Source organism: Diadema setosum, chromosome 16 (assembly GCF_964275005.1).
Source record: "Diadema setosum chromosome 16, eeDiaSeto1, whole genome shotgun sequence".
Taxonomy (NCBI): Eukaryota; Metazoa; Echinodermata; class Echinoidea; order Diadematoida; family Diadematidae; genus Diadema; species Diadema setosum.
Window position 1 is genome coordinate 2788603 of NC_092700.1, and position 27207 is coordinate 2815809.

The 27207-nt window shown below is 38.0% G+C and overlaps 1 protein-coding gene across 1 annotated transcript in view; it reads right to left on the reverse strand.

The window, feature by feature from the left end:
• LOC140239444 (dolichyl-diphosphooligosaccharide--protein glycosyltransferase subunit 2-like) overlaps positions 1–20467 on the reverse strand; it is a 34452-nt gene extending 13985 nt beyond the window's left edge. Inside the window, 9 exon segments of the mRNA XM_072319281.1 lie at positions 7824–8017; positions 8772–8879; positions 9451–9537; positions 10279–10399; positions 12225–12288; positions 13566–13674; positions 15393–15488; positions 16766–16959; positions 20373–20467. Of these exon segments, the coding sequence (XP_072175382.1) occupies positions 7824–8017; positions 8772–8879; positions 9451–9537; positions 10279–10399; positions 12225–12288; positions 13566–13674; positions 15393–15488; positions 16766–16959; positions 20373–20382 (983 nt within the window). The 5' untranslated portion in view covers positions 20383–20467.
• Positions 20468–27207: the final 6740 nt, after the last annotated feature.

A 27207-nucleotide genomic window follows, 5' to 3' on the forward strand; every position in this document is an offset into this window, starting at 1 on the left:
ATAGCCCTATTTTAGGCAAATTAAATGAGAGAAATAAAGAATCATTACGTTTGTAATCCTGGCTGGGTCTTCGACTTGTCAAACATTTTCCCTGTTCATTCCTCCAGGCCCCAGACTGTTCATGACCGCCAAGAATATGCCAGTACGCGCGGTTTCTGTTTTTGTCAAATGGTCTCTCTCCTCTACCCCCCCCCCCCCCCCCATCCCCAAGTCGGGCACCTTGCCGTCGTGGAATTTGTATTGTTTCTTGGTAAACTTGGTGTTCACTTTTGACCGCGCGTTATTGATTTGTGTTATTTTTATCTTGAATCGCACACTGTGCTCGGTATCCACATGGAGCACGCACAACCAGTGACTACCCGACTCATGTAGGCAGCTAACGGCGAGCAGAAAATGGCAGTTTTTTTCTGCTGTCGCTATTTTCTACTGCCAAAATAGGCTAATACATCGTATTGGAATAAAAACTTTGTTCGATATCGATGAGCGTTGATGTGGCATCGTAATGCAATACCCGGGCTTCTTCAAGTACATGTAAGTCAGTGTTCGACAGTTGTTGAAATCGTGACATCGCTAAACAGTAATTAGTTTTGGGCTTGCGTGTGCATGATTTCATGGGTTTGTTGAAGGGAAAATGTGGAGAAAGAAGGTGGCTTCTGTGGTAAATGGAAATAATATGCGGTCTGTTATTGTTGCGTCAATGCGTTGATGCGCGTTGTGTCCATGCCAATGGTGCAGTGTGCGTGTGGTTGGCATGGGCACAACGCAACTTTTATTTTTCATGGGATAAGATGACGCAGATTTAATTGATTCTTGACTTTGACTTTGGCTTGTGAGACAAATGGACGTGGACATAGTCTCTGCGAGCTCTTTGATGTCGAATAGTCAAAAGTTCGACTATATTTGTTATTCTGTATAGAGTCTAGTTATCCTGGCGCATTGGATGTACGCATGAGGATAATACGGAGTAACGGAGTTTATACATGTGTCGTCAGACTGAGACTGTTTGATTTGTTCAATAAAATCTATGCAACGTCAACTGGAGACTGTCAGCGTCATCATTAACCCGGCTTACAACAAATGGTGTCAGGAGTGGGATGATGACAGCCTGGCGGAGTGATCCACTTCATCCAGTTGAAGAACCCTGGTCGACGAATAACAGCCTCGAGTATGACGGAATAATGGTCCACGTTTCGCTCCGAGGAGACCTGCTGTTTTGACTACACTTTGGTAGCGGACAGGAGTATGGAGGAGTGCTGGGTAATCTTGATCTTGATCTTGATGGTGTAGAACGATCTACGTTGATCAGCCCTGGTAGAGCAGCACTACTCTGTGAGGCAGCTTCATGATGATCAGGCTCGTCGATGGTGGGCTGGAGACTGGAGCTGATGGTCCGTCGGGAGTTTTGCTGTGGACGTCGGAGTGCGCTGGCGTGCGTCGGGGGCGGCTGAACATCAATCGGGATGCGAAATCGACGGTTACAGAGCTGCGATTATATGGCATCTCACGCACTGAGCAAGTATTTGGTAACTGAAATAATGGATGATGCTGAACTTTCGTTTAACCGATTGGACTTCATACAGATTTTGGACCTATGATGCCATTTGGGAATTACGTTTCATGTTTGAAAATGACGTGTCTTAATTGGTCAGTTTAACTGCGTAATTAGTCATGTGTGAACAGTTTGTTTCAAATAAGTATGTGCGAATTGATGATTTCTCTTCGACATCATTTGGACAGGCAATGAAAGGGTTGTGTGTAAATCTCGCTCTAGGCCATGCACTAATTGAACAGTTTAGTGGGTATTGTGAAGATGGCACTGAAACACCTTTTTCTAATTGGATGGAAATGTTTAATCTCACAGTTGAGCCTTTCAGTTTAAGTGATGAGGAAAAGGCTAGAGTTTTAGTGAACAACCTCGTAGGGCCAGCAAGAGAAGAGATTCGCTATTGTCTGTCGGACGAGAAGCGGAGGAGTTTTACAAAGGTTGTAAAAGCTCTCTGTCTGTGTTTTAGTCGAGAGAATTCTCACTATTTGCGGTGTTTGTTCTATAAACGTGTTCAACGTGATGATGAAGACTTGGCAGACTTCAGTAGGGCTCTCATGCGTCTTTATGCAAAATTGGTAGATGCTGCAGACGATGAGAAGGAAGCTGCGGCTCTGAGGCAGCTTAGAGACGAAGCTCTGTCCAGTCAGTTTGTCAGTGGAACACGGGATGAGAGGGAACGAATTTTGTTGAGGCGTTTGCACATGAAAAATCGGGGATGCCGATTTGAAGTGCTTAGGAGAGAAGCACTATTAGTTCTTCGTGATGACTGTATGCTAGAGGGAGATGGGTTGAAAACTGGGAATGCTGATGCTGGAACGCAAGTAGTGTTCACTGACACGGTTGCTCAGCAGCTAGATCTTTCCTCAGATACAGCTGAAAAAAAGGAGGATGCCATACCTACTCTTTTGGATGGGGGATCGCAGATTCTGGGTTGCGTTGATGTAGATGAGGGTGGTGCAGAAATTGATGCTGGGGGACATGAGTCATGTGATGAACAGGTTGATGCAAAGGATTTAGATGCTGGAGTGCGTCTAATTGCAAAACCTGTGGGAGAGGGTACCAAGAGGGGTCCCGAATTATCACAATTATCACATGAAGGTCAGGATGTTCAAAAGCATGCAAAAGTGCAGCCACTGAGCACTCACGTAGCGCCAAAGGAGCGGTCAATTCCAAAAGGCGGGAATATTACTCATGGTGACGTTGTCAATGATGTAACAAGGGAGGCATGCATACCTATCTGTAACATGCGGAAACATGGATGTCATGTTCAGGGAACGGTATGGGGGCCTTGGGAGTCAAATTGGAGACCGGATTTGGGGTTGGTCGCTGCAGGTTAGAAATCCGCTATCCGTCCATGGAAACTTGTTGTGAGTTGATTCGCTTACAGTGTATACGTTCATGACTGCAGCTGAAACTTGTGTACCATCTCAAGTAGCAATGGAATTAGGAACTATGCGCATTTAGAGATGCAATATCAATGCGAGAAATAATTATCAATATAATATGGTTGTTTTAATTGATATGTGATTGATAAGAAGTTTTTAATGAGATATTGGAATAGTGATATGAAAGTATTTGAAATCACTATTACGTGGAAAAACGAAGGAACTATATGGCTATTGTTTTAATTGTTTTGTTGGCAGCTGAACAACATGGCATTCTGACAATATTAGTGGTTGTTCAGCGAGTCAGAAACTTTTGATAATGAGAATAGTTGGTCGAGAATTCATATGCTTTGAATGATCCCTTGATTTGTGTGAAGTTTTGTCAATGAGCAAATTGTTGACTGTGACGATATGACACATAAAGCGGGAAGTTACCTTTATTACTGCTTGCTAAAGCGGGGAAGCTCATTTTGTTAATAGTGAATTCTAACATTCTGTGATATTTCATGATATGTGTTATATTGAGTAATTGAGAAATATATTACTTTTAGAAAATAGATTATTATCATACGGGTCGTATGATATAATCGCGGGGAAGTTGTGTTGTTGTATGTACAATTTGCATATGTATTAAGAGACTTGTCTATGTATTGCGTCTCGATATAAATTTGAACTACTACAGACATTAATGTATGGTTTTATATACGACGCAGAACATGTTCTGTTACGGCACGTTTGACGTTATTCTGGGCTTATATGGACCATTTTCTCAGAGAATATGTACATAACTGACAATGTGGAACAACTGAGCTTTATACATTGAAGCGGAACTGAAGAAAATTGTAACATATTGATGTGTTATTTTCTTGGCCCGGAACGTTTATGCCATGTATCAAATATGAGTTTGTATGATTTACTGTAAATTTGGAAGGTTCAAGAGTTTCAGCTCTTGGCAGATTTCATAAAAGTTCAATTTTGTAGTATTTCGACGTTTTTATATTTGACTGGAAAAGCGGGGAACGCACGCTTTCCTGAAATATATTTTTGTAATTATCTGCTGTTTAATCCGCTCTTATCTGCCCCCCCACGGAAGAAAGCAGTAACTGCATAGCTGCTGAGCTGAGATAAATGCGATTTTGTGTTTTTTGCAGATTCTTTAAAAACACAGAAACATTCAAAAATAATTTTGTGGTATGATTATGCACCATACCTAGTTGTCTAACAATACCTAGGAGAAAATTATGTTTCTGTTATTTTTTAAATGTTATTTAGGAAAATGCAGTTACTGCGGTGGCTCACCCTTGATTCTGGGTAGTTTCCCCACGGAAAAAAGCAGTAACTGCAGACGGCCAGGAGTCTGCTGTTTTCCCCATGGAAAAAAGCAGTAACTGCACATATCACATGACCATAGGAGGAGAATTGTTACCACCACCAGGTTATAAAGTTCTTCTACTTTCTGGTTAGTCCAGATCTATAAGATCTAGGACCTATCGCTAGACCTAGACTAGGTCTTCTCGATTGAATGACATTCTGTGTAAAAATAAGGTAGACAGCTATTGACCTATGTACCCTAATTGAACTTTGGAATGCCCGGCCTGGCCCCTGACACATGACCCTGGACTAGACAATAAAGTCAAGTCTCTTCGTCTTAGATCCCAGTCGAACTCTGACGTTACACTTAAGCTAGACTACAGATCTATGCCCAATGTTAGTGCTAGACCTAGATCTATTACGTTAGATTAGGCCTACTGACATTTTGTCTAACACTAAACAGTTAACAATAGATTAGAATCTAGATCTGCTCTGTAACGTTAGATCTGGTAGACCTATGCCTATTTTAAACTTTAGGGCCTACATCTAACATTAGACTAACGTTAGTGCAGTAATACTAGTGCTCATCTCCCTTCAATATATTTTCAGCTCACCTAGATTTTCTGGATCTGGCCAAAGCCATGGCTACCATGACTTTTCCTCTGCAATTCATGATAGATTTACAGGCATGCCTGGACCGCAGAAACTGTGTGACAGCATGGTTAGCACTGGCATGATCACTCAGACTGTACAAGACCTGCAATACGGTGCATGCAAGTGATGAGTGTGATGTGATGCAATGTTTAGCTAGTTACTGTATGCTGCAGAATTTATGCGCATACAGCTGCTGCACGCGTATTCTGCACTCTGAGCGCGCTGAGTCTGCCAGGTTTGCTAGTCTCCAGAAAGAATCTTTTTCTACAACTTGTCATATGATTCCCTGCGGGCAGAGTCAAGTTACTGGTGAAACAATCTTTTCATATCTACTCTCCTAAATTATGGGAGAAACTGCTGTTTACATTGTTTTAAAAAAAATTAGTAGAAAAAATAAATGGTATTAGGGAAAAAAATATACAGGAAGGACTATACAGAGTCTGAATAACAAAGACTAAATTGTTAGTTACTGCTTTCTTCCGTGGGCTTTGTTAGTTACTGCTTTTTTCCGTGGGGAAACTTGCAAAGTTGAATCAACTGGATGCAGTTACTGCTTTTTGCAAAAGTGAAAAATTGCATTTTTGGTCACTTTCATTTTTTTTTTTTGCAAAACTGACCTATTAACATTGGAGAGCATTGGGTAAACTATTCATTTTTGCAAAAAAGTAAACATTCATAAAAATGTCAGTTACTGCTTTTTTCCGTGGGGGGGCAGTTATATGGAATTGCTGTAAAGTGTATAATGATTTGACATGAAGAGCGGGGAATTTTTTGTTATGTATTATTATGTACAATGTTATGAAAATGATATGATGTAATTGGGATTATATAACCCATGGTTGTGTTATATAATCGCGGGGAAGTTTGTGGTAAATGGAAATAATATGCGGTCTGTTATTGTTGCGTCAATGCGTTGATGCGCGTTGTGTCCATGCCAATGGTGCAGTGTGCGTGTGGTTGGCATGGGCACAACGCAACTTTTATTTTTCATGGGATAAGATGACGCAGATTTAATTGATTCTTGACTTTGACTTTGGCTTGTGAGACAAATGGACGTGGACATAGTCTCTGCGAGCTCTTTGATGTCGAATAGTCAAAAGTTCGACTATATTTGTTATTCTGTATAGAGTCTAGTTATCCTGGCGCATTGGATGTACGCATGAGGATAATACGGAGTAACGGAGTTTATACATGTGTCGTCAGACTGAGACTGTTTGATTTGTTCAATAAAATCTATGCAACGTCAACTGGAGACTGTCAGCGTCATCATTAACCCGGCTTACAACACTTCAAAATTATTTGCCTGCCCGATTCGGGCAAGCATTTTTATCCTTGTTCAGAACACTTGTACGACTTTGATTTTCACTTGCCCGAGCAATCGGGAAGTGCTTATGTCCGCCCTGCTATTAGACCTTGCTCGCCTAGTATTGTACCTCCTTGGTCTGACCGGTTTGAAGTCAGCAACTAGTCAGGCGCAATGGCGTGATAGCTATCATAGCAGATGTCATTTACGGAAGTTTTACGAGCGTGTGCACACTGGTGAAGCAGTGATGTAATTACTCGCGAAAACACCGAACCTTGTCGATGTCGAAGATTCCACTCCTTCTCTTCCCACCTCCCTGGTCAGAATCTCGTATAGTCGTACAGTATTACAGTATCGGGCGAGAACGTAAACAAACACACGTGGTTACGCAAAGCATGGCAATTACGAGTAGTTCACGTCTATGTTCCTACGCCAATGAAAGTACTTCCATGACTTGGCTAATCACGTAACAGGCCAGGTACGCAGGCAGTGAGGATGGTGGTGCGGCGAGCGGCTACCAATGCGGATCGCAGCAGTAGAGCCACTTCACCGCGGATTAATACAAGCACATACTGCATGCGAGCAATCGCGAGCTACGAGACTGGGCTGCACAAGTTGGTATCTCGATCCTCGTTTTAAAATCTCTCCTATTTTGATATTTCGCCATTTTTCGTAAGTCTGCTTGTTATTGTCAACATCAACATGTCTTAGATTATCAATCCTGTCACGGACATCCTAATGATTTCCAATTAAACGCTTCATATGACCAGCGAAACTTGAACGTGCTAACATTACAAACGTAAGAAAAATAAGATTACCTAAGTAGCTTGAATTCCTGAATATTGACGAAAATATCTGTAAGAATTACAAAAAATCGAGAGAGAAATGTTTCTTCATTACTATTAAACCATAAAAAGTTATATTTCGTTCAATTCGACTTTTACATAAGGAAATAAAATGCAAAAGAATCAGGTTGTACCTCCGTTAACATTGTACACACATTCACCGGGCAGAGTCCGCAAATCCAGTGCGTGACGTCAGGCGAAGCGGGCATCTTTCCTGACGAATTGGCCCTTATCAGGCTCCAGAAAACCGCAGTTTTTCGTGAGCGTTTACTTCTTTCTAGCAACGCGAAAGCGAGGTAACAAAATTCCATTGCCTTCTATGTCTTCTAAGCTTTCTACTGATGCCTAAATTGCAGAATTTAATGATCTCTTTGAGTGTCTACTTTAAGTCTTTATGTGCCAGATTTGGAGTGTTGGAGCGCTGCTGTGAAGAATGCATATCTCATAAGTTATTTTCAGAGAAAATTTCACATTTTGTAGCAGCAAGGTCATTCACCTGGCGTACTTAAACTATCTGCAAATGTCCCGAACAAAGAGAATGAACTCTTGCATTGTGACATACAGTATGCCATGTTACGCACAGTCTTCACATGCTAATTTCTGACACACTTTTGGTACCCTTTTGGAGCACATCTGGAGGTGGTCCATTTCTGGCTCAGTTCAGTATGGTACAGTATACTTTAGGAGTGTTCGAGAGCTCCTCTGGCATGGGTCACAACAGTACGATTCTGTTCATTCTAGGAGAGTGCTCGAATGCACCCTGGATTTGACAAACTTACGGGTCACTGGTGGCTGAAAGCGGCAGGTTGCTGGCGGCAACATCGCCCTCGCTCTTTGATTCCACTGCCGTGGCGACCACCGTCAGCTTGCCCAAGGAGGAGGAGAAGAGGTTGGAGACGCGGACGCGGACGTTGGGCTCCGAGGAAGTGACGGCCATCGGCCCGGCCAGAGAGAACACCACTGGGATTTGATACTGGTTTGATACAAGGGGATGCCAAAGAAGATAAACATGAGGATTAACATGCGCGATAAGAAGCATGTGTCATGGTAGCAGCCTTCCTAGCCTATTAAACTAAATAAAACCTCAGTCAAAATTTTAATTCTATCCAGCTTTTTCCGTCAGATGCGGGAAATTGATAAGCAGTCAGTTCTTTCTTTACAAAGATTTGGTTAAGTCATTAGGAAACTATTGCTGCCGTATATTTGATTTACTCATTCCATCATCATCAATCTGTGTGTAATATTCACACCCAGTTACCTCTGATGGTATGTAAACCAACCTAAAATATCCAATATTGTAATAAGCATACAATTACTATTTTTAGTATCAATGCAAATAAACAAAACAACACAAAGAGGAAGCGAGTAGGAATATCATAAAGAAATGAGTTTGAGTAGCATTATTTAAAGTCAAAATAATAGACAGCTAGCATTAAATGCACTCCCGTTTTAAGGAACATGGTTATAATATAATTTTGTAAATGCACTCCCGTTTTAAGGAACATGGTTATAATAAAATTCTGTTTAAAAGGAAGTAAAAAATTTCAGACCGCAACATTATCAGCTCTGTTGTCTATTTATTCGGTTTCAATGGAAATTTGAAGAAAAAAAAAATACTGGTCCCGAGAACTTTTTATTACGGGAGTTCACTGTACAATGATAAGATAACATAACATAAATTGAGGATAAAATGAAAGAAACAAAGAAATAACCAAACATAGCATTACCTTATTATCTGACATGGCTTTTGTGCCAGATAAGACGTAGTATGCATTACGTACACTCTGCGTCGACTGTCTGCTGACAATATAGTTTCCTAACATGATGGCTTGCTCCTGTAAAAGATGAAGGCAAAAAGAAAAAGAAACAATGGATTTAACCAGTCGCAGTCACAATACATATGACACAGCAAAAAGGTACATGTCATACACATGAAGCCTGAGATGGGACCTTTACGCAAAATGAAGGCCTACATGTATCTACTACTTTGAAAGGCCCTTTCACCTAGGAGTTATTGAATTTGCAATTCTGGTGACACGACAAAAAAGCTATCTGAATATACTTTTGACCAACTGGAAACACAACCTGTTACCACGACCTACAAAAGAAGCCCCTGGGTATACATGTTCCATTTAACTATGAAAATAAAACGCAAAGAATTGAGACATTTGTCATTTTTTCTTTACCCTCTCAAAAATACTGCATCGAAATGCCATGGAAATCTAAATGAATTTCTTTGCCAGTTGGAAGTATGCAAATGAATTTCCTTTTGCTCATTTTTTTCTTCTCATGCCCCAGAAGAGGTACATAGAAAATAAAAAAACCAAACCAGGTTCACACGAAACAAAAATTTTCCCTGTATTCTTCCTCATCGTCTACTAGGTTAACACTTCATTTAATACTCACCTTGGTAATAACAGGAGGTTTATTAACCACTCCAGAAAGTTTATAAGCTCCTTCCACAAAAAGAGATGTTTGTTGTAAGGAATCAAACTGTAAGAGATGCAATGAAATGCACAAAGATTAAAAAGTGGTATTCAAAAGGTTGTTTTATACTCAAGAAATAAATCCAACACCAAGTTATTGAGTCACAATGCACCACTTCCCAACTTCTCGCTGAAATAAACAGCGACGCACAATTTCAAGTGTATACTGAGAAAAGAGGCATTGAAGTTGAAGGTCTAGGAAAGTGCTTAATCCTCATCAAGCCATGCTCTGTGCTATGAATAGGACAAAAAAACAAACAAACCAACCAACCAGGATGTGACACTCCCTAGTAATCACAAAGGGATCATCAGATAAAGCTGAAAATTGTCACACTGTATTAAGTACGTCTTCTAGATATTCATGACTACTTCTAATTTTCAAAGCAACAGTAGCATGCTTTTAAGTGTTCAGAGCTGAAAGTGAATGGTATGTTGAGGGTTTTTAATAAATGTAAAAGAAGCAAGTAAAAATTGCATGACACACTACTTTACAATAAAGTGAAGAAAACTGTAAGTTTTACAATTTCTCTGTCTTATGATTCCAAACTTTACAATTATGTAGAAAAAAAGAAGTCCTTCTCATAAAATATCTAAAAATGTGCAACGTTGACAAATTTCAAACATTTTGAGTCCTGTAAAATCAGGCTTGTGCGACTTTTTGTTTGGTTTGTGACGCATGGTCACATATCAAAACACAGTGGAGCCTTTTCTGAACAAAAAGGGTACAACAGCATACAACTTATGGTACCTGCAAATATTTCTCTCCCACTTCGTCGGCCTGAGCGACGATATCTTCGATGAGATCATGGAACTTGTCGAGGTTGGTTTCATTGGAGAGCATGGAGGCAACGTGCAGAGCCAGACTGGAGCTAGGGAACATGGAAGAAAGAAATGGGGTTATCCAACAAGACCAACACCCATGAGTCACACAGCCCACGAGTTCAACACCAGTCAAATAAAGCCCAAGAGACCAACACTATGTAAAATCAGCCCACAAGCTCGACAGATACAACAGCGCGTTTCTGTGTCGGTCTCGTGGGCCTTGTTTGCTAGGTGTCGAACTCATGGGCAGTATGACTCATGGGCTGTAAAACTCGTGGGCTGTATAACTCGTAGGCTGTACGTGTATGACTCGTGGGTGTTGGTCTCGTGACATATACCCGAAAAGGTCGCGGAGGCAGTTTCTGTTCCTCTAACTCCCCCCCCCCCCCCCCCAAACTCTCACGCGATCAACCATGCACAAATGCTTGTTTCAGATTCTTTGAGATACCCCATTCATGGATAGAAATGGGATAGGATTGTGACCCCGTTTTCTCCTGCTCCTTTTCCTTCATTCATGTAATGCTGGTGGACGGCACATTTCCTCATTCGCAGTGTGGACGATAAAACATCCAATTCTCAATTCAATTTATCTAATCTATTCATGTGATTCAATACAACATCATGTTCCAAGTTGAGGAAATCGTTATTAAGGGTAGCCTCTTCAGTGCTGCCACTGCTCTATCAGACCCTGCCATTATTATTCTTACCCTAGCATTGCCAGGTACCTATTTATACACATGGGTCCCATTTAATAGAGCTTGTTATCAGTAATAACTGCCACATTCTATGAAAAATGTGATCTCAGCCAATCACATGCAAAGATTTCAGTAGCTTATAACAACTATCATAACTTGTATTAAAGGACCTGTTTACCTTAGGGAGCAGTGATTTCAAAAATGTTCAAGATATCACATTTGATGCATATGTGTAGGTCTGTTGTGTCACAAAACATCCTACCATATAAAGTTTTCGCAATAAAGCCTAAAGTATAAGGAGATATCAGTGTTTTTCTCAATAAACCGTAACTGTAGACGGTTTACTCTGGAAACATTCTTATCATAACTATTGTTCACATTTTGTGTATTTAGCAACACTTAACATCAATTATACGGATTCAAATTTTTACAGTGGCTGTTTCTATCCCTGACTCACATTTTAGAACTATTTTAAAGCACTAATCCGAGGTTTTTGTTTCATCTGCAAATGGTAAATTATGCCTTTAATAACAAGTTAAACTGAAATGGGGTCCAGACATTGAGGGTAAGAAATTCTTGTCCAAGAATGTAAGCAATGGGTGGAATTGAAGTCGGGTCTCTGATCGGGAGTCTTATCCACTATTAAAATACCACGGTGCTCCTGCACTAGTTATGGCAAATGGCCATATTATGGTGGCTTATCCACTCCTTTTTAATATCACCAATGTACACCGAACTTAGCAATCATCAATAAGTATAGAATTGCTATCTGGCACCTTGCTGTTATTGTTAACTAAAACGAAAACTGGAGAATGTACAAATTTAAAGAACAAATTATACACCTTGATATTGCCCAAGTCAAATGGATTGAGGACAGGCTGATTTCGCTAAAACATGCATTTCCCATACCCACCTACGGGCAGCCTTGTCCTCAAAGGGTTTAAAGATGCAGTAGCAGCTGGATACTGCACAAAGTTTGCATTCTTTCAACCAACGTTTCCATTATGTTTCAGGCAACAAACTATTTTCCCCCACTTAATGGATGATATTGAGCTAACAAATCAATTTTGATTATACCTCACATTGTATCATTTTCTCTTAATTCCTCCATTTTGATATGGACTATCCTATTTCAATACATCGGTTCCTAATTGATGTTATAAATAGTATGTGTTACCTCAAAACACTATCATCTTTTTTCAGTCCAGCATCCAAGGCCTTCACAACATCGGCTGAATTGACTATGGGGTAGAGAGAAATGGGAAGAAATGAGAAATATTTCACAAAAGGGGAATTGTAAGACAATTCATGAATGGTTAATATCGAAGTCACAAGCCACCACGATGAATGTGATATATTAACCCTAAAAGGGCCGGGCTTTTTTTGGCTATGCTGGGGGGGGCAGATTCCACCCCACCGGCCATCGGTGGTGCGATCGCGATACCCACATCATAATCTACAAGATTGTGTCATAAGATTTTTTGAAATTAATTATGCAAATTAAGCTCAAGATCATATTTTAGCCTAATTAAAAGCATTGAGAGTCTAATTTTTGATCAGTAAATCTGTTTTAGCATATTCAACAATTGTATATCACAAAAACTTTCAAAACTCATTTCAATTCTTATGTATTTTACTGTTTTCAGAATTTCTTATATCTTTCTGTTTTTCAACTTTTTTTTTCTTTATTTTTTTAATGGAAATTGTTACTGACCACTTTTCTACCATAACCAGCATAAAATTGATTAATGAAAGTGATTAATTGTAAAAATAATCAGGTTTATACGACGTTCATGACAGAACACTGTTTTCCATACAAAATGGATACAAAATCACAAATTTGTGCCCATTTTGGGGCGACATTCCGTTACAAAAATGGGCGTGGCTTCACAAAAGTATGCGCGGACATTGCAAATTTGGTCTCAAAAGTTGTGCGAGACTTGAACATACAAAGTCAAGAAGCCTCGCGACGAGGCCTTCTGGCGTTACAGAATTATAGCATGAAACGTCGGGGGGGGGGGGGGGGAGGGGCGGATCCCACCCCCGCCCTTTTAGGGTTAAGGGATTTTAAAGAAGTAACACGTAAAACTAGTGATTAACCCCGATGGCGATGGTATACCAGGCACTTATGTTTAATACGGCAAGTAATACTTTGGCATGTCATTCATTTTGCAACTGTCGGCCCACTTTCTGATATAAAATCTCCGAGAATAAAATTACCATAATGCACACAATGTATACAGTCAATGATCACTCTTTCAAAAGAGCAACAAAAGGTTGTTCAACTGCTATAACACCAAGTCAATGTTTCATGATAACACTGTTCCTTGTGTCAAAGCACTTTGTTAAAACAATTGTCAGCAGAAGAAATTGGACTGCACCAATACCGCACCACTAACCTGAAGCAATGGGAACAAAGAAGTTTAACTGGTCTCTTACAAATGCATTGTTGGTGGGGAAAAGAGCATGAGGGAGGGGAGGGAAGGGAAAGGGTAGTGTGGAGAAACTATGAACTTACTCGTGAGACCAAGGGCCGCCAGAGCAGAGACGGCATAGAAGACCGTCGCTACATCTGAGCTGTCTGTGATGGCACTGTTGAGGACCTGCTGGGCATTTGTCAATGATACCTTAAGAGGACACATAAAGGACACATATGAGATGTGTATTACAATGTACGAGCAATTAATATTTTTTACTAAATTTTTTTTTGTTACACAAAAAAATGCATCATCAATACAGATGCTGCCGCAACGTCTCCAAGACATCTTTTTAGTCGTGGAGACAACAAGGAATGAGTCTCTGTGGACTCGCAGATATATCTACTGAGACCATGCGGACAAAATTAGTCTCCCAAATTTGGTAGCGACTACGTAGACATAAAGGAGATATACTGTATCTCCTCGACCAGCTGGAGACTGGAAAAAGTCTCCAAAAAGAAAGCATGGTCCACGATGTATTCTCTCGCAATTCCCCTAGACTGGTCTGGTCTCCAGGAGACATCGAGGAGATGTCTCCACAAAACACCTCACGACAAGCAAAACTTGATTTATGGTTGCCATTGCAGGAAGCTGCTGTTGTGCTTACAATTTTTGCTATTACAGAAACTCTTGTTGCAACTAATGTGACAAAAACCAACAGGACAGACATTTGAGAGCACTGTGATTGAAGAAGTTGTGTGGTGCTGTTATTTGCACCATAAGCGCGGTTGCTCAGATAACTAGTATGGGTGCCAAAGTGTGATTTTTGGCCTATGAACCTTACCATCTGCTCGATATTTTTTGGTAGTCGAGGGTGCTGAATTTGAATGTGGATGACGCAACTCTGGCATCCTGGAGGGTTTTTAGATGTAAAAAATCGTCCCAAAAATGGCCTCCAAAAACTGCTACTCTTATATGTCTATAAATGGCAAAGAATTGGACACAAAGACAAGTTATACTGTCTTTGGGGGGTGCTGAATCTGAATCCATATGATGAAACTTTTGCATTCTTGAGAATTCTGAGATATTCAAGATGGTCATCAAAAATCTTAATTCCTTAAATTTCTTTTTTGATGATGAAAAGTTGAAAAGATTTGATGGTTTTAAGCTATTTTGAGGGTGTTGAATCTGAATATGGATTTGGCAACTTTTGTATCCCTTAGGGTTTTGAGACATTCAAAATGGCTGCCAATTATAGATGTAAGAATAATTGATGGGTTTACTTTATTTTGAGGGTACTGTATCGGTATCCGAATCTGACTGATGCAAGTTTTGTATCAATAACCATTATGTCATGTATTATCCAAGATGGCTACCAAAAACTGAAATTTAAAATTAAAGTATTTCATTATAAATGGTGAATAAATCAATATAAAAACGATGGTGTTACCTTCTTTGAGGGTACTGATTCCGAATATGGTTGATGCAACCTCTTGAATCCTCTAGGGTTTTGAGATATTCAAGTTTTTTAATGTCCATTTTGACTGCCCTCTTATCAAAAACCTCAATGTCAGAGTAGCATCAACCAGATTTGGATTCAGCACCATAAAAATAGGTAAAACCATTCAAAAACTTAAAACAGACAGTAAAACAAGGTTCAGCCTCTAGCACCCTGACTACAAGCCAAGTAAAATGTAGAAGTACAAAATATTTCCATGGCATGCATCCTACATGCCATCATGCACAAAATGCACATGTACTGTATGTACTTTTTTGTGTAGCTACAAAAGCACAGTCTGGATAATTCACACAAAATGCAGTCCCAGTTATTAAAGCTTTCCATGTTTTTATTGGTTTTTATGTTTTATTTTTTTCTTCTGTTTCCCTGGCTGCAATGCAAAGAATTGATAATTTGGCTGAAAACTCACCTTGCAATTGCCAAGTGCCTTGGCTGCTGTGGTGGCATGGAAGACTGACTGAATGCTGCCAGCATCTAGCTCTCCCTTCAGATAGTTACATGCCTCCTAACAACAAAATATCACAAGACATTGAATCACTGATAGCAAAAACAAGATGTGTCACAAATCCAAGACCCACATATCCCATTTCTACATAGTGGTTTGCTGGCAATCTTTTTTATCAAACTCATTTGAAAATTTACCTTGTGTTTCGTAAAGTAGAATTAGAGAAAATTATCTCTTTTGAACTCTTATGGTTAATCTACATGTATATAATACAGTATATTTTTGTTGAGGTTTCCAAATTTCCTTAGTCTCTTGATTTCCGTCTGTATCTGACTCTACAAAGGCAACACATACAAACTGTACATCAAGAAGTTTTACGTGTAGTTCCCCTTTTTCTCTCATATTGGCAATGTTTCGGCACATCTGTCAGTTTTTTTCCTGATTTTGTGAATTTTACCACATCAATCTATTAATAATTTCTAATTCATTCAATGAAATTCAGAGGTGTCAATGACAATTATTTCTGCACCCAAATTCTCACACACTTGATGGGGGTAACTCTGCAGGAAATTATACTGGCTGTATCAGGTGCACGCCTACAAGTGTATGATACAAAGTGCCCTCAACAGGTTCAGAAGGGGAGATCTTCCAGTTTGAACTGTTGACCATTTTTTGTTTTGCCAGGCATTAGAAAAGAATTGTATGTATGCCACCTGCTCAATACAGCATGGGAAGGGGGCAATGTGATCCTCAAGGTAAGTTTGTGATATCTAAAATGGATACTCTCTGATTATCAAAATACACATAGCTGTCATCCCCTGTATACTGGTATTAAAGTTTCATGTAAGAAATCCTCATCAAAGTCACGTTAAAGGGGAAATCCAGTCCAATAGTCTGATAAAAAGGAGTAATTTAATTGACAGAAATCGGATGAAAAATAAGGAAGTTATGACTTTTGAAGTTTTGCTAATTTCTACAAAAACAGTTCTTATAGAGTGGATATGAATATGTAAATGAGTGAGCTAACCATGCGGAAACCTCACAATTTTCCTTTGATCAGATATCAGGAATATGAAATAGCATTTTACAGCAGGCAAAAATACAATGTACTTCCAAAGTTGGGGAGATTTATTCTCTTAAATCCTCTACGGGCTATATTTATTTTCTGCCCATAAGTTTGTGTACAACATTTGTGCACAATTTACTCATTGGCACAAAAAGGTAAAATCCAGATATGAAAACAAACATGACATTTCTACAAAGCCTCCGTGCAGAAACATCTTGACACTTGGCAGCTTTGAAGAATCTTAACCATAGAGGGCAGCAAAGCAACAAACCTGAGCCTGGGGCACGGGAGCACCAAGCAGCTTGAGGCCAAGGATGGCGTAGTGGGCGCTGCTCAGGTCGGCGTAGGGCCGGGCCTGCTCAAAGATGGTCCTGAACCGCGCCTGACTCTCCGGGGAGAGGGTGGACAGGGGGGTCAGGGCCTGACCCACCACAGTGAAAACCAGCACCAGCAGCAGCACTAAGCCTGCAACAAACAGGTTTAAACAAGAAAACAGTTTACAGTTTAATAGCGATGGTTCATTCAAATGACCCCCAAACTTAAAACCTTCAACAACAACAACAAAATGTAAGGCTAGATAATCACCCACTTTAAATGCATAATTTACAATTTGAAAATGAAACGCAAACCCAGCATTAGTGCTTTTAAAAAATAGTTCTAAAATGTGACTTATGGATAGAAACCACTGCAAAAATTTGAATTTATACAAACAGATGTAGATGTATAATCAATGTTATTTGTATTGTTAAAATAAATCACAAAATGTGGATAATAAATAATAAAGATGTTTTTAGACTATACCATCTACAATTACGGTTTATTGAGCAAAATATTGATATCTCCTTATATCTTAGCTTTTAATGCAAAATATTTATATGGTAGGATATTTTGTGATACAACAGACCTACACATATGCATCAAATGCGATATCTTGAACATTTTTCAAATCACTGCTCCCAAAGGCAAACAGGACCTTTAAAAATGTAACCATACAGTGTACTTGCTTTGCCACCCACCCCAAACTGTTTAGAAAATGTTCTTTTGCTGTAAGGTACAGATACAGTAGTTACCATTTACGCACAATCTACGACAACGCTCATTACAGCTCATTGTTCCATTGCGTTTCTCTACAATTAATGATCCTTAGCTGTTGCTCATGTGCAGGATATAAATCCAAACCGGGTTTATAGGGGTGATGACTATGTCAATATAACTGATAGCGTTTTACAAAATGGTAGCAAGAGAATACTGTCCAAGGGGTGTTGGACAGTACCAAAGAAGAAAAAAACGAAGAATAAGCAGCAGTTGGAGCAGAAGTATTTGTAGCAGAAGTACATTTTGTAACATACAAGAATATCACAAACGTAGTAATAACAATGGCAGTGATTTTATAATAAAGACAATGATTATATCATACATAGTAAACTGATGTGTTATTAACCATAAAAATACAGGGTTATTTTGATGCAAGACTGGATGGGGTGGGGTTCATTCAGCTCCCCCAAGATCTTGGCCGTTGATGGCGTGATCGCGAGGAAAACTGGCATTTTTTTCCATAATAAATTATGCTAATTTATGCATTGATAAATTAAAGATTGGCTGTAAATCTGTAAAGGTCCTAAACTGCTGTCTAGGTACTCTTTGTAGGATTCTTATTGAAGGTACAGAAAAAAAGGCAGTATCAATTTTTTTAAATGTATTTCATTGACATTTTAAAAACTTCTTATGTATTTTATTTTTTATACTTTTTTTCTTTTTTTTTTGGTGATGGAAATCATAGGCAACACTATTCCGATTATAAACATGAAATTAATTGATTTCAATCAGTACAAGTAAAAATAATGATGCATTCATGAATTTTGGCTAGAAACAGAATTTGCTTTGGATTTGTACATGAAATCATGTTTCATAGAGCAATTTCGGGTCTGACATGCACTTACAAAATATTGCAGAACTACAATGTACGTAGCCAGGTGTCGCGAATTAGGTCTCTAAAATTGTGCACGACTTAAAAGAGTCATGAAATGTCGCGGTGCAATATCTTTTTGTTACAGATTGAGATTTATCATGAAAAATGTCGAGGGGTAAAGCCTATAATGCCAATGCTGAGCTGCTGTTGCTCAGTGGATAAGAAAACGGATTCTCAATCTCAAGATGCTCACTTTAACCCAAAGTACAAGATTGCGGCAGCAGCAGCAATGCCCTAATCATCACTGCCTGCTGCTTATCCCCCAAAACTAAAAGCAAATTAACACCAAGACTTGAAAGGTTTCTTAAACAGTTTAAACGGATGCTGTTGCTACGAATAAATTTAATTGCTGTCTTGCTTTGTTTGTTTGCCGTTTTTTTCTACACCTCAAAATGCTTTTGCTGGTTAAAAAGCGATATCAAACGTGTTTGAAAACGTACATATTTATATGGCACAACACACTCAACAAAGCTGCAAAGCAAATTTATTTCAGAAACAAATCAACACGATTCCATCAGTAAAAGTTGACTTTATACTTCTATATGCCTTATTCCAATTCTTCCAACAATGCAATAGTACTGGAAGAATGCACTCCATCTCGACTACTCAGTCAACCATGGAATATCCTTCTTCTTCGTCTTCTTCCAGTAAAGTACAGACCGCCGTTGGCGTATTATCGTACTTGTGCTTGTCAAGTGCCCAGATGAAAAGTGCGAGTAAAAGGATCACTACAGATTCTATATGTGCAGTTAAAAAAGACAGAAGAGGCTTAACGAAGCCTTATCTGTTGCACCCCTTGTTTGAAGAACTGTAAAGAGGTGCTTCTACTTATACTTGGTGGTAAAGAGTTCCATACTTTAATTGCATCAGGAAAGAATGTCTTCTGATATGTTTGGGTTCTGGCATACGGGATTTGAAATTTGTTTGGATTCCCTCGTGTAGATGGTCCAGTGGCTGGTATGAAGTGTTCATGCGGGATGTCGATCAGCCTGTGGATTATGGAGTATACCATGCACACTCTCTGCTGAGCCCTTCTCTCCTGTAGAGTGGCCCACTGAAGATGTGAGTTGCTTCAACATGTCAGTTACGCTGCTTGTACGGCTAAAATCTCCTACAGCAAAGGCTAGCGAGCGTAGCGGCGTTGCACCATTTCCAATTTCATGATATTCTTCTGGGTAAATGGGTCCCACACCACCATATGACCACAGTAGCATATTCTATCAGCATATCCTGATACAAAATTTCCAAAACATCTGATTTTTCAACCAGTTGATGCAAGTGCAACAATGGAATGCAATGGGGAATTGGATTTAAAATGATAAAAGTAAAACACACAAAACACATGTAACACAAAATAACTTTTAAATCAAACAATTCATTAGTTGTAGAGCACTTGTACTAGACCTACTTGTACATGAATGCTGTTTTCAGATCATTTCCCCTTTTATTCTTCACTCCTTCCTTCGTTTCCCCTGTTTACTAGTAACGAAGTTTGTAATTGAGAAATCCCAACATCAATACACGTATATGGGACTTACATCGTACGACTATACAATAACTGGCCAGCAAAGGGTGGGAATGAACACAACCGGGGCCGCCTACGTGTACAATCTTGCGCGCAGCCGTGAATTCAACACGTGGCAACACTTCCGTGGCTAGCGTCCCCTCGCACAGGACTGGCCTAGGTAGCGGACAGCCCAGTGCAGCCACTGTGCAGACCTCATACGTTTCATAGTTGATGCGAATGACACATCGAAAAGCGGCAGTTTTTTTAACCTTTCTGCAGGGTATGACGCTCCATACAACGGGACAACATTATCACAAGTATTAGGCATTATTATCATTCACACTCATATGCTCATACACACACCCATCTTTGACAAAATGATGACAAATTTCTTCACTTTACCTCTCGCCATTTCGCCGTTCAGACAAGTACCAAGTTGAAGAGGTGCATTATGGGTTTCTCACCGCTAGCTGCTGCTGCTCCACAACCTGAAAACCTGTGCAAACGTCAAAGTGATAACAATTACATGTACGGTGTTCTAAATTGGCTCCGCTGATAGCTCAGCAGGCTGCTGTTGTTGAGGCATAATCACGATTAAAAAATTGTAGACCTTATTCTTTAATTGTCTAATCATCCATTACATTTGTTTGTTCTTTCCATTTTTCTTTATGAATATCACTTTCACATGAAAACTATGTCAGAAGTCACTATTATAAGGGATAATTATTGTCACAGGTCAAATAAAAATGATACGGAAAGCAATAATGATGATACAGGTTGATCTTAAGATTTCGAGTAAATGATTGTAGATTCATTTTGAAAATTAAACACTGTATTACAAAGCACTACTATGTCACTTTTCATTATTCCTCTCTTTTCTCCTTTTGATCTTGCTTACTCAGTTCATGTTTGGTGGGAAGGCTGGTCATAATGCAATCACTGTGAGCGCTGATCGTGGCCAAGGATCAAAAGAAGGCCTATTTAACCCTATAAAGACCAAGGGGGGGGGGGGGGGGGGCGCACAGACTGTGCCCCAACCATAATCTTCGTTTGCCACCCACGACTCTTACACCCTTTACCCGATTTCAACCAATTGGTGACTTTTCCTAAAATATTATTGCAAACATTACAGAATTCCAAGAATTTTTCTTGAATGTATTGCATGCTTTAAAATTAGATAGACATAATTGTTTGATCATGGGTGATTTTAACATCGATCTTATTGATATTGGAAAAGATTCAGAAAACGTTCTAACTGTCATGCATTGTATTGGATTGTCTCAAGTGATCCTTTTTCCAACTAGATTAACCCGAAATTCTGCTTCCTTCATTGATCATTTGTATACAAATATGGACATGTTTGATATACATGCATGTGTTATCGAGGCTGATGTTTCAGACCATCTTCCAATCTTTACTGTCTTTGAAAGTATGCTTTATTTTAAAGGTATCGTCCCAACTTTTGGGAAAGTTGTACGATCGTAAAAACATTATGATGTCGATTTATATTGTTTAGAGTTAGCAAATGCAAGGTGGGATTATGTGTATAAGTGTAAAGATGTGAATGATGCACATTCTGTATTTGAAGAGTTTGTTTGCAAAAACCGATAAGTCCATTTTTGAAGATTTTGAAGTACGGTCTCTGTGATAAAGTACAAAATAATACCTTTTAAATGATATATTGGTCACTAGATATAAAGGTACATTTTTGAAGTTATGGTCAAAAGAAGCAAAAATTTTCTTATTATTCTCTTTATTTTTCTTGACCTTTAATCGCAAATATCTCCATTTGCAAAATATGGACTTATCGGTTTTTGCGAACAAACTCTTCATTTTATGGTATATTTCGGGATATATGTGATAAACATGCTCCATTAAGAAAGAACAATAGTACTAGTCATTCAAAATGTTACCCTAAAAATCCATGGGTAACAAAGGCGATTTTAAAATCAATTAAAAAGAAAAAAATACAAATTGTATAAAAAGTATAGGTCATCAAATTTTGATCTAAAATATGAAAGGGAGTACAAGGTATATCGAAATATTTCAACTACTGTTTTGAAAAAATGCCAAACGGGCTTATTATAGTAGTATGTTTAATGATAATAAGCTAGATTTGGGTAAAACACGGAAAATAGTCAATGAGTTGTTAAATCCTGGTAAAGAACATACTGCAAGTTTAGAAATTGAAGAGTTGGTGGTTAATAAAGATGATGAAGTTAAATCTGTTTTTTCTGCAAAAGAAATAGCAGAAGAGCTTAATGACTATTTTGTTACTGTAGGAGCAAAGTTGGCCACTAAGATTCCTGAGACACAAATTAATCTAAAAGAATTCTTGGGGGAAAAGAATAATAAATCGTTATTTTGGAGGCCAGTTACAGAGAAAGAAGTGTTCAATATCTTATTTGCATTAGATTCTAATAAGAAATCACATGGATATGATAATTTACCAGTAAGATCATTAAAGGATGCAGCAAGTTTTGTTTGTAAGTCATTGCTTTACATTTTTAATTTGTCCTTAGAAACTGGAATTTATCCTCAAGTAACACCAATATATAAAAAAGGACCAAAATCGGACCCTGGAAATTACCGACCTATCTCCGTTCTGCCAATAATTGGAAAGGTTTTAGAGAATTATTGTAAATGATAGACTGGTTGATTTTTTTTTTTTTAGTCCAATGATATTTTTTATAAACACCAGTATGGCTTTCGTAAAAGATACAGTATGGAATTGTCTTTAATTGATCTTGTAAATACACTAATGACATCACTTGATGAAGAAAAAGTAACACTTGGTATCTTTATAGATTTTAAAAAGGCTTTTGATACGATAAATCATGATATTCTTCTATTATGTAAACTGGCTCATTATGGTATTCGTGGAATTCCACTTCAATGGTTTGCTGATTATCTGTCCAACAGATCTCAGCTGCTATCTTATAGAATGGTCTCGACACCGAAGACTATAACTTGTGGTGTCCCGCAAGGGTCAGTTTTGGGGCCTACACTCTTTTTGATATTTATAAATGGTTTGCCACGCTCTTGCTCTTTCTTTAAATTCAGATTGTTTGCCGACGATTCAAATATTTTTCATACTTATGCTGCTCGCCAAAAAGAAATAGATGTGAATGAAGTAAATGAAAACCTGCACAAAGTTCAAACATGGTGTAATGCCAATAAAATTACAATCAATTTAAAGAAAACAAATTATATGGTACTCTCTAAAAAATCGAGTGAAAATTTTCACTCTAAAAGGAGTGAATACAAAAAAAGAGTGAATTTAGAGTGAAATTGGAGTGAATTTTGAGTGAAAATGTTCATTTTCACTCGTTTTAGAGTGACGTCAGGGATCACTCCAAAATTTTCGAGTGATCCCTGAGGTCACTCCAAAATGAGTGAAAATGAACATTTTCACTCGAAATTCACTCGAAATTCACTCTAAATTCACTCTTTTTTTTGTATTCACTCCTTTCAGTGTGAAAATTTTCACTCGATTTTTTTAGAGAGTAATCAGAAGAAAACGCCAGTTAGTTGCGATGAGGGGTGCAATAAAACTATCTGACACAGACATTGATGAAGTGAGTGTTGCATCCTTTATCGGAACTCAGATTGATTGTCATCTAACCTGGAAACCTCACATTCAATTGGTAAAATAATAAATGTGTTCGAAGGAAAGTAGGTGTACTGTATAAATTAAGACAGTACGTTCCGCAGCGCATTCTTGTGCTTTTGTATAAATCTTTTATACAACCACACATATTATATGGACAAGAACAAATGAAAAAAGAATGTTGTACTTACCAAAATTTAGAACCACACAGGGACAATTTTCGATTTCTTACTTATGACCAAAACTTCGGAACACATTGCCACGAGAAATGCGTGAACAAAGCAAAAGATCTACATTTCGTAAATGCCTTGCAGATTTCCTTCTCTAATAGATATTATATACTGTATCAAGTATAATTAGTTTTCTATGTTAGAAAATATATGATGTACATTGTATCTAAAATATTAACAGCCATTTCAACCAACCATGTAATAATTTTTCGTTTGTGTTTAGCTTTTGAAGATCAAAGTGACCAATCTCGACCAGCACGTGTGCTAACTTTTGGTTTCCTTGTTAACAACAATAACTTTGTAGAATACGCTACATGTATCTCATTCAAATCTCAAATGTCTTCATTAATAATCATGTTATTGTGAAGGAGTAATAGAATAAGTATTTTTTTTTCATATATGTATGTAGATACAACTGTATAATGATTGAAAATGTACATGTTCAAATGTTGTTGCTAATAAAACTTCAAACTTCAAACTTCAAACTTCAAACATCTTGATGTATAATTTAGCTGCTGTGTCCGATATTGCTGGTTGCCATGGCAACTGTAAACTGACAACCACGATTGTCAGATTTTGCATGATTATCTGTTCCAATTTCAGTTAACAATAATGAATGAAATGAAGGTTTTCTTTGCTGTAATTTGCTGAAGACAAAAAGGTGAAGTATGGTTGTGAATTACCCTGAAATGGTGTTCTTATTATTTCCTTTATTTTTTTATGACACAGGCATCAAAAAATAAATATAATAGAAATAATCGAAAATACAGCATTTTGTGTAAAAATCACGAACAACCTCCACCCCCTTCGCAACCAACTGGATCACTCCCCCAAGCCAAAACCAGACTCAGAAGGAAATACTATAGTCTTTCCTACAGAAAACCATCCTTTCAGAGGACATAATTTATACCCATGAAGAAATTTGCACTGGGGAAAATTTCTTGGTAAAAGCATCAGATGAGGACGCAATAAAAGTTATGTTCCTTGATTTTGAATCTTACCCAGGACAAATCTGAAGAGGACATTCGCTTTTTAATCAAGGCAGTCGTAGCCAGTGTATTCAAAAATGGCGAGTAAAAACACACTTGATTACATAATGTCTGTCTTCCTCGTCCTTCAATTAAATGCGCCGGGGATGAGTGGACATGGACATGAATTGATTCAATATTATATATATAAGTAAATGTGATCATATTTTTCATTTGATATGTGTTCAAGAAATGATTATACTTTTGTAAATATACCAAACTAGTTTTTGTATTAGTAAGAACAGAGACTCCCAAAATAGAGGAGGGTGTGCTATCTATATACATGATTTTATATTATTATTATGATTATAAAATTTTATTTGTCAAGCTAAGGATATAGAGTTGCAAACTGTTTGTATTTCAATATGGGAAATATCTCATTAAAATGTAGTCAATTCTTTTAACCCATGTAAAGGGTTGAGCCAGGAAATACTGGATTTACTCGTGGCCAACATAAAAGACCCTTCCAAGCTTTTGATAGTGGGAGATTTTAATGCATATACAACCGAATCTGGGGTAGTTGTAAAATAGACAAAAAACGGAAAGTTAATCGAAGATTTTGTCTTACAACATGATTTGGTCATTTTAAATGACGGGTCAGGTACAAGACTAGACCCTCATTCAGGAAAAACTTCATGTTTAGATTTATCCATTATTTCCTCGTCGTTAGGAGGCTACGACAACTGGAAGGTTCTTCCAGACAGATTTGGTAGCGATCATTTCCCTGTACTCATTGAGTTACAGAATTATGGCAGATAATTATTATATACATAGAGAAGTTGATCAAAATATCACATGGAATATGAAAAATATGAATTGGAATATGTTTAAGATGGAGTGTGAAAACCATAATAATATCTGCGAAGATGATATGAGCGTTATATATTTTCATGAATCTTTTCTTTAGGAAGAATCTTAGAATTGTACTACTCTTGTAATAGGACAGTAGGAGTGAAACAAAATAGAAAGTTTTGGCGAAAGACAGTCCCTTGGTGGACAAAGGAGTGCCCTCGCATAATAAAAGAGAGAAACAGATTGAAGAATAAACTTTTGAAATTTTGGTCTCAGGTTTATTATGAAAAGAACAAAACCAGAAGCACAACGAGTGAACCGACAGGCAAAGAATGATTATTGGCAACATTTTTATTCAAAGATGAATCATTTAACGTTTATATCTTTTATGTGGAAATTTATTTAAAATGTCAACGGAATCCCAAATAATACCCAAAATACCCCAAGTGGAAGGAAAGGAAATTATTACCGATAATGATAAAGCTAATGAATTCAGAAGATTTTTCTCATCAATCGCTAAAATGAAAGAGGATTGTCAGGAAAATCAAGAGATAGAAGAAGAGTTTATGAAATCCTACTTTGGGGGTGAGAAAATAATATGTTATTATGTCCTTTGGTAATAGATAATCCTTTTCATATGAAAGAACTTGAAAAAGTTTTACATGTCATAAAAGAATCATCTCCTGGTGAAGACGGCATACGCTATGATGTCTATAAAAACTTATCTCCATCTTTGAAAGAATCATTACTCAAATTATTAAACTTGATATGGGAACAGGTCTGGTGTTATCCCAAATCCTTGCTAACATTCGATTTTGGTTCCCCTTCTGAAATATGGTAAAGACCCGGGCCACATGAAGTGTCTTCTTACCGTCCAATCGCTCTCATATACTGTTTTATGAAGATATTGGAATCGTTAGTAAAAAATAGACTACAGGAGTTCATGGAAAAACATAAACTCTTGGCAAATTCTCAACATGGTGTCAGAAAAAGTAGAGGGAATCTTGACAATATAGTTCATTTGGAAAGTGACATTAAAAAAAATCTTGAAACAGGTGTAAAATCCATCGTAGTATTTATTGACCTAGAAAGAGCTTATGATACCCTATGGACTATTGGTCTCATTGTGAAATTAGGATTATAAGGCTCGGTTTACGAGGAAACATTTTACACTTCATCAGAAACTCTTTAGACCATCGATCATTTCAAGTGAAATTAGGACATGTCAAATCCGATCCTTCACTGCAAAAAGTCCGGTGTTAAATATGAAACACCGAGCTGGTGTTAAATTTCCGGTGCTCATTTATAGTGTTAGATTAACACCTCCGGGTGTCATTTCAAAATATAGAATTATTATTATTTTTTTTTTAATACCAGTAGTTTCTTAGGGACTGAATTTCTTGTTAATTCTGAACAATTAAGACGATGAAGAATTTTCCGATAAAGTACTTGATTTTTGAAAAAAAAAATGTAAACACATTTACACCACAGTAACACCAGTTGGTATGGTCTCCTATTGATGCTGGACGGGTGTTATACCATTGAAATTAACACCACCAATATCAAATCAACACCAT